The 19,252-nt window shown below is 43.6% G+C and overlaps 1 protein-coding gene across 11 annotated transcripts; it reads right to left on the bottom strand.

Annotated features, from left to right (window-relative positions):
* Positions 1-6: 6 nt before the first annotated feature.
* On the bottom strand, positions 7-12,828 carry SDR42E1 (short chain dehydrogenase/reductase family 42E, member 1). 11 transcript variants are annotated; one of them, XM_017888234.1, is made up of 4 exons: positions 12,723-12,828; positions 12,443-12,476; positions 2,203-2,296; positions 7-1,636 (listed from the first exon to the last, which is right to left on the bottom strand). In XM_017888234.1, the coding sequence occupies exons 3-4, from the start codon at positions 2,268-2,270 to the stop codon at positions 523-525; spliced, it is 1,182 nt and encodes a 393-aa protein (XP_017743723.1). In that variant the 5' UTR covers positions 2,271-2,296; positions 12,443-12,476; positions 12,723-12,828; the 3' UTR covers positions 7-522. The 11 variants fall into 11 exon arrangements, with proteins under 11 accessions (XP_017743723.1, XP_017743720.1, XP_017743722.1 ...); XM_017888231.1 differs by lacking the exon at positions 12,443-12,476 and adding an exon at positions 9,045-9,216; XM_017888233.1 differs by lacking the exon at positions 12,443-12,476 and adding an exon at positions 3,954-3,983.
* Positions 12,829-19,252: the final 6,424 nt, after the last annotated feature.

Genomic DNA, 19,252 nt, shown 5'->3' with positions numbered 1-19,252 from the left:
GAAAGTACCTAAAACGTACACTGTGAATAGCTAATGCCTCTCCAGCAATAGCCACCATCCCCTCGAGGATTGCTCTGTTAGGGATCTGGGCCAATTTGGTGTTTTTCACATGCTTTCAAGCCTGATAGTGTTTTGCCATTCCCACATCAGTCAGAGGTTTTAGGTAGATGCAGAGTGCATAAAACGGAAATAAGTATATCTTGCCTTCTAAGAAATTCAAGACAGACATCTCCAACCCAACTAAGCCTACTTCTGTGGCTCCAAACTGACTTCTATTGGACCCACCTAAAACAGAAAGACATAAGAAATGAAATTTCAAACTAATCTCTGCTTCTTTTTCTTCATTCCCATCTGGCTTAGTGCAAGGAAGTAAGAAATAAAGATTCAATCCAAGAACCTATTCGTCAGTAGCAATTTGAAGAGCCAATGTTTGGCAACAGATATCACTGTACACATTTTAAAACCCATGTTTCTTGAGAACCATCTCAGCCAACTGTGATCACCTTATTTCTGGCCCCTCCTTCACAGTGACAGAATCACAGAGGAAGGCAGCCAGATGAGAACTGCTATAATCAGGAGGAAGACCAATAGCCCATCCCAAACTAAACACTCTGAGTCACGACTTCCAGAACTTCTGCCATGACCATGGGCTTTAAACCATTCCACTGCTTCCTGGAGGTCAAATGGCTGAGCCTTATAACCTAGCTCTTTCTTGGCTTTCTCTAAGCTAAAATAATGTGTGACACCAGTTTTGTAAACTTCAGTGCGAGTGAGGAAGGGCTGGAAGTTGTAGAGTCGACCCAAAATGAAGTGAACCATCTCTGTTAGGAAAGCAAAGCAGTAGACCAAGGTCAATGGCAGGCGGGTAGATGGGAACGCGTAGCCCAGGCCCTCAACCAGAGGCCGGAAGAACTCAAAGTTGTTCACGGGTCTGCCATCTGAGATGAAGTAGGGCTGCCCAGAGGCAATATGGCCCTTGTCAGCTCTCAGGGCTTCTGAGGCCAGAATGTGAGCCTGCACCAAGTTATCCACGTGGACAAACTCAACCAGGCTCCTGGGGTCCCCGTAGACAAACTTGAACAGACCCTTCTCGATGTAGCTGACTATTCTGGGAAGGTGTCTTTGTTCTCCAGGCCCATAGATGCCAGCTGGCCTCAGAGCGCAGGTTCTTAAGACACCGTCGCCTCTGTCCAGGGGTGTACCATTCGCCTCCAGCACCTTCTTCTCTGCAATAGACTTTGTCCGAGAGTAGTGATCAGGGTGGAGGTGAAGAGGCAGGTAGGGCAGAGATTCATCCCCATTTCTGATAACTTGACCTCCAAAGATGACATTGAAAGTGCTGGTGTAAACTAACCTGGGCACCCTTCTCCTTTGGCAAGTCTGGAGGATGTTGTCTGTGCCCCCGATGTTGACTTCTTCGATCAGGTTTCGATTGAGTTGCTCCCGCCCTGACATACCATAAGAGGCAATATGGAACACACAAGTGACGTCTGCATCCTGGAAGGCTTTCTCTATGTCAGACAGGTGGCGGATGTCTCCTTGTATAAACTTGATTCCTTCTGGAATGGTTTCAGCAGGGCTGCTGATGTCAAACAGAATCACGTGGACTCCCTTTTGGTTCAGAGCACAGCCCAGGCTGAAATGAGAAACGGTAAACGTTGCATCAGGTCGCTCTTAAGCTGTGCCTAGGGGAAGTGTATAAAGTAATTTACCAGTCAAGGTGGGGCTGATCCAAGTCTTCTTGGCTCATCCTGAGCCCCTCACTATGCGTGTTCTTTGGTGCAAGGTTCACTTCTTCAAATTTTCAAAAGTGAGAATCCTCTCATCTACTTAAATTACAAAGAGAGAGGCTTTATCTTCAAAGAATGGTGGCATTTTTTCCCTTTGGTTCTAGGGCCCACTATCTATTCTCTGGAATATTTGAGAATAACAACATAACTGTGAAAGAACAGCTATGATTTAAAATTGTTTTTGGTGATGTGAATAGTCACCCCTCCCAATTTAACAGCTTTATAAAGAATTTTTCTTAAAGTGAAATATACCTGTAGTTCTCAACTGCAGTATCTGAGCAGTGGGCAACACAGTTCATTGCTAGTTTGACATTATACAAACAAGTAAAAGTCTACTCTGTTGTCAGAGTTGAAAGCTTCTGGCAATTACCAGTAAAATAATTCCATGTGTATATTTTATAGACACACTTACCGAAAACCAAAATAGCCACCTCCTCCTGTAATGAGGATAGTTTCCTTTTGAGATCTTTTGGGGTCCATATGTGGCAGTCAAAAGATAACTGGACCTGTAAGAAGTAGGCATCACTGTTACTGATCCAAATGCAAGTATCATTCTCCCTAATTTTGAGCTAACAAAACCAAAAAGTCAATATGCTGTAGTAGAATGAAAAGGTAAGGCCTGGGTCTAGTCATAGCTGTGTCATTTAGCTACTTTCCCTTCAGTTTCTGGGCTTCAAATTTCTCCTGATGTAACATGGGGACAGTAATATCTGCTCTGCCCACCTGAAAAGGTTAATGTGGAGGTTAAATAAGAGAATGTAATTGGCAGTGCTTTGAGAAACACAAAAAACATTTCAAATGTAAGGCATTATTGTTAACTCTTGAAAATGATTAGAGCCTTTTTGAAAACAATTGATTCAAATTTGGTAGGAAGAGGCATTTCCCCCCTGCCCCCCATGCATCAGAAAATTAGAGAGCACTCTAAAGGAAGCTCCCATCTTTTCTTTAAAATTGCACACTGCAGCGTGGCTTAAGACTGCTTTATTAGCCCTATACTTAAAAAATATATATGTGGGGAAAAACTCCTTTATGTAGCAAACGATGCCCCACCTCCCCCACTGCAAATCTTGCAGGTACTTAAAGTACAAGAGCTCAGTGCCTTTGAGGGGTCCCACTTCTCTCTCCCTCTTCTTCTGTGGCCCTCCCCATATTTCTTTCAAGGCTCCAATGCCCCTTCTCCCAAAAACAAAACAAAATAAGCAAAAACTAAGATACCCAGCTCCTTCCATGTAAGAGGGAGAGAGGCCGGGTGCGGTGGCTCACGCCTGTAATCCCAGCACTTTGGGAGGCTGTGACGGGCGGATCACGAGGTCAGGAGATCGAGATCATCGTGGCTAACACGGTGAAACCCCGTGTCTACTAAAAATACAAAAAATAAGCCCGGCGTGGTGGCAGGCGCCTGTAGTCCCAGCTACTCGGGAGGCTGAGGCAGGAGAATGGCATGAACCTGGGAGGTGGAGCTGGCAGTGAGCTGAGATCGCATCACTGCACTCTAGCCTGTGCGACAGAGTGAGACTCCATCTCAAAAAAAAAAAAAAAAAAAAAAGAAAGAAAAAATAGGGAGAGAAATGGAACAGGAAGCACACAGGTCCTCAAAGGCACCGGGCACGTGCACATACACACACACGTGCGCTCAAGTCAACACAGACACTCAGAGCTGTGGTTAGGCACGAAGACTGCAAGCAATCAAGAGCCCTACCATTTCTTTTTCCCAGCCAGGCACCCACAAATGCAGTCACTGCACCATGTAAGTAGACTTCAACATGGAAGAGTGTGGAGATGGGAGGGGAGTGGGAGCAGCAGAGGTTGGGGCTAGGCAGGATGAAGAGCTGGTATGGCAGAGAGGTTATGAGTGTGAAGTCAGTGTACATGCATAAAGAAAGAAAAAAATATGGGGGACAGGAATACACAGTGAAGACGTCTTGCCTCAGCCCTTAAGTGGTTATGTGATCTTGGTCAACACACTTCTCTAGACTTCACTTTTCTCTTCTGTCTGGTTGTGTGTTGTGCTATGTTACAGGAATGCTAAGGTTTTTAAAAAGGTAGCATGGTACAGTGGAAATAATAAAGACAAACCCATACCTAGTGCTTACTACTAGGGCCAGGCAGCATGCTAAGTGCTTTATGTATATGTTAGCCAATTAATCCTTTTAATAATCTTACCAGGAAAGTACTATTAGGTCCTGTTTTCAGCTGAGAAAAATAAAGCACAGAGACAGTAAATAAACTTGCCCAAACTTACCTGGATTCACACCCGATGGCAGTGTGGCCCCAGGAGCCCGTACTCTTAACCAGTAAAACACAGTCTTAAATGGAAAGAGAATGGACTTTGGTGTCCACTTACCAGTTGTGTGATTTTGGACTGTGTGTTTACCACATGTGTTAAAGACTCTGAACCTGCTGCTTTATCTAACAGTGGAGCTGATAATAAGCCTGCATGAAGACTGCATGGGATAATGTGCAAAAAAATGTCCAACAAAACACCTGGCGCCAGATGGGCACGCCATAGATGTCATTTCTTGAGTAGACTTTTTTCACACTCCAGAGTTTAGAGATTCAACTAGCTTATCACATTTCCACATACCGTGATTAGATCTCTCAAAAGCACAGGGTCACAAAGAGTTTTGTAAGTTCTTCTGGACACCTGTGTGAGTGTATGAGACTGCCAATGAAACGAATCAGATCACTCATGCAGAATCGGTCAGTGTGACAAGTGAAGACGAGGTTCAGCAAGTGACTGTCTCAGTGGCTTGAGGGTATGGAGAAGAGTGAGAAATACTAGGGAAACTGAGCAAAATGGGGCAGAGGATGACTGATGAGTTCCCAAAGTTCCATTATGCAACTGCCACGGTTGTGTTTTCAAGAAAATTCATGAAGAATGAACGTGCCAGCACTCCCTCAATGTACCTAACAGTGACCTTGTGATTCTATTGTTTTCTGAGTGCAGAACACTCCCATTTGGATTGAGAGTAGTCATAAAACCAAATGCAGTCAATTCTTTAGTGTACTCACAAACCTTCATGACAAACACTGTTTCACAACATGGTAGACATCAGTTACTGATATTTCCGTACAGACTTCCCACGTTCACCTCCACGACCTAGTCACAGTCTCCCACTCTTCTGCCACTGGCATTCTATGCTCCAACTGCAGAGACTTTCTTTCCTTTCCTTGAAGATGCTGACGTCATTAGTGCCTCCTGTTCTCACTTCAGTGTGACACATTGTGCACTAGGTCCTTTTCCAGCAGCATCTTTCTCAATATTTAGGTCTGCTCACAAGTCCTCAGAGAGGCTTCTCTGATCACCCTAGCTAACAGAGCAGCTTGTACCCTAAACATTGCTTTGTTTTCTTCACGGAACATTTTACTGTCTATCTAAAACTATTTACTTTTTATTATTGATCTCCTTCCCATAGAATGTTAGGTTCTATGAGAACTGAGGCCCTCTGTTTTCTGGGGTGTCCCTACTAGAATCCAGAACATAGTAGATGCTCAATAAATATTTGTTCAATCTATGGATTATTCTGAACACCCTAAAATATATCCAACTTAGTAAAACTGTGACGGGCACAAATTACCCAGGGCTCTGCAGTGTTTAAGAGCCACTGTTCTGCATGACATTAATGCTGCCATTTTAACAATAACATATCTCCTAAAAAGTGCTGGGTTATGGAATGAAAGATACAAACCCAAATGAGACAGAGGTCCTGCTTTCCAGAGCTTACAAATGAGAAAGAGGCTTCTACAGATATCAAAAGGAAAAGGCAAAAAAGATGAAAATAAAGTTAGTTTTAATGTTGGTATAAACAAAGTGCAGTGGGAACACCAAGGTGAGGGGTAGGGAGACTGATTCTGACAGGGCAGATCAGGAAGAGCTCATGGGAGAGTGAGCTTTAGTGCTACAGGGCCCATGGGAGGATCTAGGTAGGCTGAGAGGAGGGTTATCACTGGTGAGGGTGAACCACGAATCAATGGATCAGAGGCAGGGAAGACTGTGCTGGGCAGCTAACATGGGGAGTCCGCCATGGCTGGTGTGCAAACAGAAGCACGGAGCTGGTGCTTGAGGGTGAAAAGACAGCCTGGGGTGAACCTGGAGACAGGCTTCTGTCCCCTTCCACAAAGTTTGAATCCCATTTTTTTTTTTCGAGACAAGGTCTCACTCTGTTGCCCAGGCTAGAGTGTAGAGGTGTGACCACAGCTCACTGCAACCTTGATTTCCTAGCCTCAAGAGATCCTCCTACCTCAGCATCCTGAGTAGCTGGGACTACAGGCGTGCACCATGATGCCTGGCTAGTTGAATTCCATTCTGCAGACAACAGAAGTCTTTGTAGGTTTACAGAAAGGAACTGTTGGGGCCACCTTGGTACTTGTGAAAGAGGAGCCTTCCCCTGGAGGAGGAAATGGGCCAGGGTCCAGGGAAGGGAGATGTGGCTCAAGACTAGAGGGTTACCAGTGAGGACAAAAGGGCAGTGTGCTCAGGTGAAATCAGGGTGAGGGCTGGTGAACAACTGCAGGAGGTGGCAGCATGCTGCACCCAGATGATGTTCGGAGGAAGGCGATGTCATTGATTGAAACAGTAGGCTTTGGAAATGTTCTTGTCTGGCTGAAAGTTTTGACAAACAGGATGCCAGATAACGATTTAAGATCTTCTTAATATCTCCGTAAGAATTCCACCATAAGGAATTCTGAAAATGGACAAGGCCTTCAAAAGTCCAATTAAAAAATTCCAACGGAAATACCTATCTTTAATTAGTCTTTGGTTTTAAAATTACACATTCCAGTCCAGTCTCAAGACCACAGGTCAATCATGGTTCATGTGCACATTAATCAAGTAAGGAACATACAACTTCGGATTATTAATGCTTCAGAAACCTGCCAGGCCTAGTGATGCTACTCCATTACCTTCCAACTAGTTTCAGAATGATCTGAGGCAAAAACTTGTATAACTGATCTGATCGGGGGGTCCGAAGAGAAAGGTAAGGAAAAATGAATAACTTAACAAAATAAACAGCAAGGAAAAAGTTTATCCACCAGGCCAGTAAAGCCTTCACAGGATGGTAGCCATCTGCTGCACTGCTGGGAGCCGCCTCCTCCCTTCCTGATCCTCGACATTGATAAGCACAGAAAAATCTTAGCAAATGCATTTTGCAGACCTGCCCCCACCCAAAATTCTCATGAATGCTAAGCCAGAAGGGAGAAAAGAGAATATACAGTTGTTCTTCAGCCAGCTGCCCGATTTTCATCTACTCTGTGGCTCCTGTTTTATTAACTAGTTTCTGTCTGATTCCATCTAGGGCTGGGCACTCAGACCTGCCTTTATAATGGCAAGTGCTTGAAGGTTCTTCCAAAATGTGGCTTTGTTCAGTAATTGCTCTCCCCTGGTGGGGAGGGCTACATCTGACCTGAGCCGTCATTTTGGTGGATACAGGTTAAAGTTAAGCACATGATCAAGAAAAAAAAAGCTTAATTACAAACAGGAAAAAAATTAAATTTAAAATCCAGCTGACCTCTTGAGAATCCTAAGGTAAAGCGAGGGGAATAATGTTGACATCTCAAGGGAAGTTATGAGAAAAAACTAGCAAAAGATGACTGGGAGTACTTTACATTTTAAAAGACCTAATTAAATGCTAAAGATCAGAAATAAGAATCTTCAACTACGCACACAGTTCCTTCATCCCTATGAGTTCAGATGATTGTGTTACTAGCCCTCTGGTATTATAATGCAATATAGAAATATGGGTGTCATTAGCATTTCACCAATAGAAAGTATGGAACAGAGAGAATTTAAGATTGTTCCCATAAAAATAAAAACTTATGATATTTACTTTAAGAGATATAAAAAATATCTCCAAGTAGTATAACCCCATGATTAGCTGCTTTAAATCACTGTACAAGTGCTGACCAGAGGTAAAAGGTAACTGTATTCTTATTATATTGAGATCTGGCAAATATATTGATGCCAGAGGGCTTATGAAACGGTGCTGTTCAAATTCCATGCATGATCTGAAAATTATCTACTTGTGTTTAATATAAGGAAGTCAAAACAATAAAAATAAATATGCAGTTAGGGGTGATAAGGAGAAGAATTCTGATACAGATAAAAGAGATGTGACATATAAAATTCAAAAGGGGCTAGGTGCAGTGGCTCACGCTTATAATTCCAGCACTTTGGAAGGCTGAGGCAGGTGGATCATTGGAGGTCAGGAGTTAAGAGACCAGCTGGGCCAACATGATGAAACCCCCGTCTCTACTAAAAACAGAAAAAAGTAGCCGGGTGTGGTGATGCATACCTGTAATCTCAGCTACTCGGAAAGCTGAGGCAGGAGAATCGCTTGAACATGGGGGATGGAGGTTGCAGTGAGCAGAGATTGCACCACTACACACCAGTCTGGGTGACACAGCGAGATTCCATCCAAAAAAAAAAAAAAAAAAAAAAAAAGAAAAAAATCCAAAAGGCCAAAACACTTTGGAAGAAAATTAACTAAGGGTATAGGGTTAAGTAAAAACCAGTATACTGGTAATAGATATGGGTATTTATGCAGGGTTTTGAACATAAGTAGGTAGCAGGACAGCTGTCTGTAATTCAGGGTCATCTTCTGAGGTGTTTCAAATCTTGTTTGGCTACCTAAACTTCTACCTAGATATCTGTGGCACAAGAGCCTTGCAATTCTCCACAATGCTGATGACAAAAGAAATGAAATAATTTTATAATTGGTATTTCCTATCTGTTTCCCAAGCTATCGTATAAATGCCATGTAAGCACAGACTGGCAATATCTGTAGGGACAAGGAATATCTAGCAGATTGTAGACCCAGTAAATCTAAATGGGGTGAACATTTTGTAAGCTCTTCAAATGCCTCTTTCTGTCCTATCTGCAAGGAGTACTACACTTGTATTTTCCTCTTCACTAAGTCAGCAGTTTGCCACATCTATACATTGAAATAATACCAAGTAATTGAAGTAATATCAACTGCCACTTATTAAGCACTGACTCTGTGCCAGGCATTCTGCAATACTCTGTCCAGGAATTATTTCACATACCTCTGAGATGAGTACTGATTTGTTAATTCCATCTTACAGATGAGAAAACTGAAGCTCAGAGACACAAAGTGCCTAACTCCAAGTGCTACAGCTAGCAAATGGTAGAGCAGGGAGCCGTACCAATAACCCAGGTGCGTCTGACTCTACAGTTCATCTTAACGCAGCAGCACTTGAGGCTGTGCAGAGCCACTGCCTGAAGTGCTGGGTACTGACCTGAGTCCTGTGAGGGCTTTCACTGTTAACACATTCTGCAACCTCATTGTGGCCCCTGCAGTTCCCAGAGACTCTCAGTTTGGAAATCTGAGAATCAGACTTTGCAGTTCCACCAATTCCCTGTGTAACCCTGGGCAATTCAGTGAACCTCTCTGTTCATGTTTCCTCCTCCCTAAAATAAAAACAGCAACAACCATGGCTACACTTATTATTTATTATGGCTTAGGGAGTGATATATTTTGGCTGTGTCTCTACCCAAATCTCCTCTTGTATCTCCCGTAAGTCCCACGTGTCCTGGGAGGGACACGGTAGTAGGTAATTGAATCATGGGGGTGGGTCTTTCCCACGCTATTCTCGTGATAGTAAGTCCCACAAGATCTGATGGTTTTATAAAGGAAAATTCCCCTCCACAAGCTCTCTGGCCAGCCGCCATGTAAGACGTGACTTTGCTCTTCCTTTACCTTCTGCCATGATTATGAGGCCTCCCCAGCCATGTGGAACTGTGAGTCCATTAAACCTCTTTCCATTATAAATTACCCAGTCTTGGGAATGTCTTTATTAGCTACATGAGAATGGACTAACACAGTAAATTGGTACTGGGTAGTGGGGTGCTACTGTAAGGGTATCCAAAAATGTGGAAGTGACTTTGGAACTGGTTTACAGGCAAAGGTTGCAACAGTTTTGAGGGCCCAGAAGAAGACAGGAAGATGTGGGAAAGTCTGGAACTTCCTAGAGACTTGTTGAATGGCTGTGACCAAAATGCTGACAGCAATATAGACAATAAAGTCCAGGCTGAGGTGGTCTCAGATGGAGATGAGGAACTTTTTGGGAACTGGAGCAAAAGTGGCTCTTGTTATGTTTCAGCAAAGAGACTGATGGCATTTTCTCCTTGCCACAGAGATCTGTGTAACTTAGAACTTCAGAAGGATGATTTAGGGTATCTGGGGTAAGAAATTTCTAAGCTGCAAAGCATTCAAGAGGAAGCAGAGTATAAGTTTGGAAAATTTGCAGCCTAATGATGCAATAGAAAAGAAAAACCCATTTTCTGGGGAGAAATTCACGCTGGCTGCAGAAATTTGCGTAAGTAACAAGGAGCCAAATGCTAATCACCAAGACAAAGGGGAAAATGTCTCCAGGGCATGTCAGAGACCTTCATGGCAGCCCCTCCCATCACAGGCCCAGAAGCCTAGGAGGCAAAAATGGTTTCCTGGGCTGGGTCCAGGGTCCCCCTGCTCTGTGCAGCCTAGGGACTTGGTGTTCTGTATCCCAGCAGCTCCAGCTGTGGCTAAAATGGGCCAAGGTACAGCTCAGGTTGTGGCTTCAGAGGGTGCAAGCCCCAAGCCTTGGCAACTTCCATGTGGTGTTAAGCCTGTGGAAGCACAGAAGTCAAGAATTGAGGTTTGGAAACCTCTGCCTAGATTCAAAGGATGTATGGCAACTCCTGGATGTCCAGGCAGAAGCTGGCTACAGGGGTGGGGCCCTCATGGAGAACCACTACTAGGGCAGCATGGAAGCGAAATGTGGGGTTGGAACCACCCCACAGAGTCCCCACTGGGACACTGCCTAGTGGAGCTGTGAGAAGACAGCTACCATCCTCCAGACCCCAGAATGGTAGATCCACCAAGAGCTTGCACCGTGCACCTAGAAAAGCAGCAGACACTCAATGCCAGCCCTGAAAGTAGCCAAAAGTGGGGCTGTACCCTGCAAAACCACAGGGGTGGAGCTGCCCAAGACGAGAGGAACCCACCTCTTGTATCAGTGTGACCTGGATATGGGACATGGAGTCAAAGGAGATCATTTTAGAGCTTCAAGATTTGACTGCCCTGCTGGATTTTAGACTTGCATGGGGCCTGTAGCCTCTTCATTTTGGTCAATTTCTCCCTTTTGGAATGAGTGTATTTACCCAGTACCTGTACCCCCATTGTATCTAGGAAGTAACTAACTTGCTTTTGATTTTACAGGCTCATAGGTGGAAGGTGCCTGCCTTGTCTCAGATGAGACTTTGGAGTGTGGACTTTTGAGTTAATGCCGAAATGAGTTAAGACTTTAGGGGACTGTTGGGAAGGCATGATTGGTTTTGAGGACATGAGATTTGGGAGGGGCCAGCGGCAGAAGGATATGGTTTGGCTATGTCTCCACCCAAATCTCACCTTGAATTTTAGATCCCATAATTCCCACATGTCCTGGGAGGGACCCAGTGGGAGGTAACTGAATCACGGGGGTGGGTTTTTCCCATGCTGTTCTCACAACAGTGAATACGTTTCATAAGAGCTGATGGTTTTATAAAGGGGAGTTCCCCTACACAAGCTCTCTTGCCTGCCACCATGCAAGACATAAGACGTGACTTTACTCCTCCTTTGCCTTCTGCCATGATTATGAGGCTACCCCAGCCATGGGGAACTGTGAGTCCATTAAACCTCTTTCCTTTATAAATTACCTAGTCTTAGGTATGTCTTTATTAGTAACATGAGAATGGATTAATACAGGTAGTTTAAAGGTTTAGCATTTAAGCCTCAGGACAATCTTCTGAGGTAGTTACTAGTCTTATCAGCTTTCAGAAATGAGGAAAACAGATCAGAGGTTAGGAAACTTGCCTACAAATTATGCAGGTCATAAATGGCTGGGCAGGATTTAGGGCTCGAAGCTGGGTCTGTATAACTCTTAACCACCACGTGTAATGCCACACACTAAGGCTGGGACAATGCAGGTTCACTTAGGTCATTATCCTACCACTGTGAAACGAAAATAAATCTTGGGGCCCCAAGATCACTAAGGTAAAGGGAGAAGTCAAGCTGTGAACTGCTTAGGGCAAACCTGCCTCCCATTCTATTCATATATTTCTGCTCACTGAAATAAAGGCATATCTGATTGCTTCCTTTGGAGAGGCTAATCAAACTCAAAAGAATGCCACCATTTGTCTCTTACCTACCTATGACCTGGAAGCCCCCTCCCTGCTTCCAGTTGTCCCGCCTTTCCAGACTGAAAAAATGTTCATCTTACATCTGTTGTTGTCTCATGTCTCCCTAAAATGTATGAAACGAAAATGTGCTCTGACCACCTTGAGTACATGTGGTCAGGACCGCCTGAAGCTGTGTCATGGGTACACGTCTTCAATGTTGGCAAAATAAACTTTCTAAATTAACTGAGACCTGTCTCAGATTTTCAGGGTTCACTCCACCTCCACAGTTTCTGTCATGTCTGGTTCATCTGGCACTATGACTAGCCTATAAGGTTTTGTTTACACCTACTTACCTTTTCCCAACAAACACATGCAGTTTAAATGGGAACCTGTCACTGCCATTTAAAGTGGGAAACCAGAACCACGTCATAAAGAGGAGGCAATCGTTCCCCCAAAGTGTGCAGAAAATCAAAGATAAGAATCAAGTATAGCCAAACACCTGTGGGAAAGTTCGGAGCTTGGGGCCTGCTGTCCTTAAAAACAAAAAATGAGGAGAGCCAGTGTTTGAGACCTTGGCGACATTCTAGAAAGCCAAGCTGCGCCCGGCCCCCTGGGATTAGGAAGACACCTGAAAGGGGATGCTCCTTCCCGCCACCCTGCTCAGTCATTCTTCACTGTCCCCCACCCCCGGGAACGCCACCTGTCGCGTTCCAGGCCAAGGCGGCCCAAGGACCCCGCAGAAGGGCGGCGGCCCCCAACCCCAGCCCAGGCCCACTCACGGCTGCAGGAACAAGGACGCGGCAGGCAGACTATGGCAGGCGGGGAGGCCCAGACCTCCCTAGCTGCCCGCCGTCCCCGCTCGGGAGCCGGAGTCGTCGGACCGGCCTCCTGGAGCCACTTCCGGGCCTCTCTAGGAAGCCTGGAGGTCTCGGCGTCTCTATGATGCGCAGGTGTCTCGTTCACCTTTACCGACGTTGGGGCGACGGGAGGTTAGCTCCTTGAATTCCCCCACGTTCCCTGGCTGTGCGTTCGGCCGTAGCGGGAACCCTTTTAGGGCCACATCTTCCCCCACCTGCCCTGTCTGTGCGTTCCGCCGTGGTGGGAACCTGTTAGGGCCAGGTCAACTGCTCTTCCCATCTCCAATGTCTGCTTTTAGACTTTCACCTCCATCTTTGTTTATTCCCAAGGCCTAGCACAGTGCCTGATAAATAGGCGCTCAGGTCAGCATTGCTTGGGTGGATGGATGATGGATAAGGCTCTAAAAGGCGACACAATATTCACTCTCCATGTATCTCTTTAAGTCTCTTTTATCTCTGAGTTTCCACATCTATGTGTGCCCATATGTTTTCCTGTGTCCCTAATTTTCCTTATTTCTCTTTGTTCTGGTCGCCAAGCAGGCAGTAATGCGAAGACTAATCTTCGTTGCTGAATGAACCAAGGAATGCAGAAAGTTGGCATCCTCACTCAAAAGTCTCCTTTTGAGGCCCATCTTTTGTCTCCTTATCATGAATGTGGTTCTGTGGATAGTTGCAGACTGTACACGTGTATGGACATGCGTCCTGGAATGGACCCCTGACTGGGGAGGATTTCATTTTGGTGTCTTGGAGGATGGAGGTTTTGACTTCATATGCTGCTTTTACCGATAGAACTTGTCCCAAATGCGGACTCAAAGAGGTTCATATCTATTGCATGATTTACTGCTCAATTTTCACTAAGCACACACAGTTACAAGGACAAACTCAAGTCCTAGGATAGAAAAATTAATGAAGGCCAGGTGAAGAAAGCAAGAAGCGCCAGTCCCTGGCACTGGCCTCTTTCATAGGATGCTCTGACTTTCCTGCCTGTCTTGTCCTCACCTGTTACCCAGGCATAAGTCATAAGAGACTTCTTGTACTAAGCAGTCTTAAGGAACAGCTTTGCAGTGGCTGCTCAGGATACATACAAATTAGAAGAGAAGAGGAAGAATATTCAGGGGGCTGAGAGACCAGCTATATGCTCTTGAGACCAGCAGCCAAGGAAGAAAAGACCCACTGAGGATGCAGTAAAGAAGACAGATTTCCTTTGGGGGATTACAGGATCCTCTGAAGGATACCCAGATTTAGAGTGTGTGGATAAACATGAGAAATGGTGAATTTAAATGTTAATATTCTTGTGCCACCAAGGACTCTTCTAAAATATAAACAGGCGTGTTTTAAAGGAAAATTACAAACTCTGTAATTGCTTCCTTAGCTTCCATCATAATTTAGTGAGTTGATTTTATAAAGGTCTGACCAAGAGATCTAAGATAGAAACGACTGGAGAAAGAAATTAACTTCAACGTGAGTTTGTATATGAGTGTTTGTTTAGTATTGTCTTCCCCCAATAATATATCCAGGCAGTGGATGCATCTCAGAAAGATCAGTTTACCGTCACAATTCCTCATAGGTGTGAAGTATTTTATTTCCACTCTGATCACCGTCCAATTCAGTCTGCAGGGACGGGAAGAGTGCTGTGCTCCACATAACCACTCAGGGATCCAGGCTTCCCCCATTTGCTAAGCCATCATGTTCGACTCTTACCTGCCAAGGTCACTACAGAAGGGAAAGTAAGAGCTTGACTTTCCCCAACACTTTCACTTCAAGTCTCCTGCATCCCTTTGAAATTCTTCAATCTCTTCACAGCCCTTAGCTCATCTGAAATTATCTTGCATATTACTATAATGAAAGCTCCGTGAGTGCAGAGACCTGCTTGATTGATTGGTGTCTCTCCACTGCCTACTATGGTGTCTGGCATAGAGACAGAATTTTTTTATTGGTGAATGAATGAGCAAGTGAATATATGAAACATTTCTGGTTGTCCCTGTTCAAAATCTCAGGCTAGCAAACGAGACCTTCTTTTGGCCCAGCTTGGATCACAAATCACCTCTACCATTGTCAGTTGTGGCAAAAAGGCACAAGAACTGGAGAAATTATTGCGAGCTTGGCAGTCACATGAGAACCTTGCTATCCAAAAGTATGGACCAGTAACATCAACATCACCTGAGAGCTTATTAGAACTGTTGGGTCTTGGATCCCATTCTAAGCTTAATAAATACAAATCTGCATTTAGCAAAATCCCTAGGTAATTCCTATGTATAGTAAAGACTGATAAGTACTGCCCTAAAAATGCTATGACTTAGTAGTAGTACCACTACAATTCTCTGAGGTGGGTAAGAGGGCCCTTGTAATAGTTCCACACTGCACCTGGAAATCAGGCAAGTTTAATTGACTTATCCAAGGTCACAGAACTAGTAAATGACGGAGCTGTGATTAAAAGCCAAGGCTTCTGACTCCCATATCCTTCACATTCCATCTATTTCACTCTGCAGCTGCCTCTCCTAGATAAACCTATTTTCTTTCACCAATAAAAAATATATAAAGGGGAATAAACAGAAAAAAATTGAGCTATATTTAAACAGTGGCTAATGGTTTCAATAATTGATTTTAGAAAAGAAAACAAGCATTTATCACATGCAGTACATTTCATAAAATGGTTTTCCCCATTACATATTAAAGAACTCTCCAAGTAACATAATGTTTATATTTTCATTTATTCAGCAATTAAGCAACTTAATATTCTTTTAGAAGCATTTATAGCACTTATTAAGAATTATCAAGCATACTATTTGGGTCAATGGTTTTTCTTTTTTCCTGTTAAAAACTTCTGAAATAACTCATTATTATTACCCTTGCTTCTCTCAGTACTGATTAAACTAAGTGTTTAAATAGTGCTGGCTAAACCTACATGTTATTGTGAGTGTCCTGGCCAAGGGCTCTGTGTTCAGTGCTCAAGCATTTGGGGCTCTCCTAGAAGGACACAAAGGACCCCTTGAGACAGTAAAGCTTATATTTGCCACTTTCATGTCTCAGTGTTTTCGGAAATTGAGGAGTCAGGATACCAATTATGTTCATCAGGTCTCTTTGGGTTGCAAATCATAGAAATCCATCCCAATATAGATAAATCAAAAGTAGGGATGCTTGGCTCCTGTAACTGGAAGCTCAAAAGGTGGATCTAGCTGTTGAACCTCAGACATCATAGAGTCCTGTCTCCCTGTCTCTAGGCTCTGGATAGAGAAAGGTTAGTATAGAACATGTCAGATGTGGTTTTCCCCAAAGAAGGGATTTTTGACACACACCAAATACTATCTCACTATGCCAATTAACAAAATCAGTTTGTGCTTTGTGGAAGATTGCCAGTTCTTACTCAAAATGTCTTTCCCTTCTTCCATAATAGTAGTGTTGTACTTGCACATGACCATCTAGAATAAAAGCTCCACTTACCAGCTTCCCTTGCAGCTAGATGTGCCCATGTCGCTGTTTTTGCCAATATAATGTGAGTGGAAGTGATAAGTGCCATTTCTGCATCACAGGCCTAAAAGGAAACTCATTTCTCTCTTTTCTCCCCTCCTATGGACTGACACTGAGCTTTGACTGAGCTCCAGCCCTATAGGTGAAGATAGTACCCCTATGAGATATTGGAACAACAAGATAGAAGGAACCTGGGTCTTTGAATGACCTTGTGGAGTACAACTGTCTCACTAGGCTCACCATTCTAGATTACCTATACTGTTATTTATGATACTATACATTTTTAATAAAAAGTTTTGTTGAGATCATTGTAGATTCACATGCCATTGTAAGAGAGCTCCTGCATACTCTTTGCTCAGTTTCCCCCAATGATAACATTTTGTGAAACTGTAGTATAATATCACAACCAAGATATCAACATTGATACAGTTGATAGATCTTATTCAGATTTCCTGTTTTACTTGTACTCACTTGTATGTGTATATGTCTGTGTTTAGTTCTTTAAAATTTTATTACATGTGTTGGTTTCTGTATTAAGCCACTGTGTTTTGAGGACTTTTTTTATAGCAGTCTAGCCTTTATCCTAATACAAGACAGTAGAACAACATGTGCCAGGAAAGAATGATGTATTCAAAGATGGAAGACTCAGAAGATGTATTCTTCTCACTGGTCTGTAAAGAATAACTTTATTAAATGATAGTCAGCATGTGTTGGGCACCTGCTTTGTATCAAGCATCATGTTAAGTCCTGGGACAATGCAGTGAGAGTTAAGAAGTCCTAGGTACTACAACTGCAGTGGTTATGTTTATCATCCACTGTATTGCCTATAGCCTATTGGTCTTCAGCAAACTGAATATAAACGATACTTATTCCATAATGACTGGATCCTCCAAGAGACATCTGCTCCCAACCTGCTTCTTTTAAACCCCCTTCAGAAAATGATGCACAAACCCATTAATACTTCCTTCTTGGATGTGGGACCTCCTCTTAGAGGGAGTGATGTGTCTCAGAATAGTCTCTGCAAGGAATTCTGGTGTGATTCAACTGCGAGAAATAATCACCATGTCTTAGTTTCAGTACTCCCAGAAACAGACCTCTAGATAAGGATTCAAGGACAAGTAGTTTATTTTGGAGGTCATCCCAGAAACTACCAGTAGTGGGGTGGAGATGTGAGACAGGGAAGGGAAGGATATCAGGTATCACTGAGGACAACTAAGCTTAATCCTACTGGGGGCTTAATCCTTCCATAAACTGGCCCAGCGTGGTGGCTCACGCCTGTAATCCTAGCACTTTGGGAGTCCGAGGGGGGTGGATCAGGAGGTCAGGAGTTCAAGACCAGCCTGGCCCAGATGGTGAAATCCCATCTGTACTAAAAATATGAAAATTAACTGGGCGTGGCAGCGGGCACCTGTAATCCCAGCTACTCGGGAGGCTGAGGCAGATAATTGCTTGAACCCAGGAGGTGGAGGTTGCAGTGAGCTGAGATTGCACCACTGCACTGCACTCCAGCCTGCGCGACACAGCGACACCCTCCTTCCAAAAAAAAAAAAAAAAAAAAAAAAAAAAAAAAAAAAAAAAAAATCCTTCCATAAACTGAATACTTCTGAAGAAACTCTGAAATGCAGTAAACACCTTTCTCAGTGTTATTCTACCTGCTGGCTGAAGTTGTTCACTATTTATTCACTAACACTCATTGCTTACTGGTTGAAAGTATGCATGGGGTGGATTTCTTCCCCATCACTTCTAGTTTCTCCATAACAAAGCAACGTAAAACCATGCAGGTTCTAACATTTGGAAGTCCAGCAGGCATGCACAGATAAGTGTAGGGGAAAGGAAGTGGGGCACCATTGGAATAACTAATGTCCTAACTAATGTCTTACTTATAGGATAATAATTCACTTGAAATAATGAATGACTTCCCTTTTCTAATCTTTAGATTTAGAGGAAATAAAACAAGGAGACTAGAAGCATAGACTTTAGAGTCAGAGTGATGGAGATTTGAATCATGGCTCTGCATGTTGGAGTACTGAGCTGATGAAATGAGACGGTGCCTATATTCCCTACAGACACTTATTGGACAATGTTATGTGCTCTTGTTATAGCTCACGTTCAAGATTACATGTGCAAAACTTGTACAGGAATGTTCAAAGCAACATTATTCATAATAGCCCCAAAGTGGAAACAACCCAAATATCCATCAGCTGTTGAATGGATAAATAAAATCTGACATGTTCATGCAATAGAATATGATTTAGCCAGAAAAGGCAATGAAATCCTGATGCATGCTACAACATGGATGAACCATGAAAACATTCCACTCATGTTTTCCTTAGCCAGTTGCAGAAACAACTCATAAAAGGCCACGTATTGTGTGATTTTACTTGTAGGCAATGTCCAGAATAGGCTAACCCACAGAGACAGAAAGCTGGCGGCTGCTGAAAACTAGGGGGTTTGGGGTGAAATGGCGAGTGACTGCTAATGGGTTACTTTTAAGGTGAAACGTAATGATGGTTGCACAAGTCCGAAAACCACCGATTTGTACACTCTTTTTTTTTTTTTTTGAGATAGAGTCTTGCTCTTGTCACCCAGGCTGGAGTGCAGTGGCACCATCTCAGCTCACTGCAAACTTCGCTTCCAGGCTCAAGCGATTCTCCTGCTTCAGCCTCCCAAGTAGCTGGGATTACAGACACCCACCACCATGCCTGGCTAATTTTTGTATTTTTAGTAGAGACAAGGTTTCACCATGTTGATCAGGCTTGTTGCGACCTCCTAACCTTAGGTGACCCGCCCGACTTGGCCTCCCAAAGTGCTGGGATTACAGGCGTGAACCACTGCACCTGGACTGATTTGTACACTTTAAATTGGTAAATTGTATGATATGTGAATTATATATTAATAAAGCTATCACAAAAAAGATTACACCTACAATAACGTCAGTCTCATTCTAATTTCAATGCTGTTTGAATGGGAGAAGATGGCCTATC

Source organism: Rhinopithecus bieti, unplaced genomic scaffold, assembly GCF_001698545.2.
Source record: "Rhinopithecus bieti isolate Rb0 unplaced genomic scaffold, ASM169854v2 scaffold_17826, whole genome shotgun sequence".
Taxonomy (NCBI): domain Eukaryota; kingdom Metazoa; phylum Chordata; class Mammalia; order Primates; family Cercopithecidae; genus Rhinopithecus; species Rhinopithecus bieti.
This window is presented reverse-complemented; position numbering and strand designations above follow the sequence as displayed.

Excerpts from the sequence above, each read along its gene's own strand:
- SDR42E1 (XM_017888234.1), bottom strand. The coding sequence starts at position 2,270 with ATGGACCCCAAAAGATCTCAAAAGGAAACTATCCTCATTACAGGAGGA. Across the intron at positions 1,637-2,202 it reads GGTGGCTATTTTGGTTTTCG|CCTGGGCTGTGCTCTGAACC; the intron begins GTAAGTGTGTCT and ends TTCTCATTTCAG.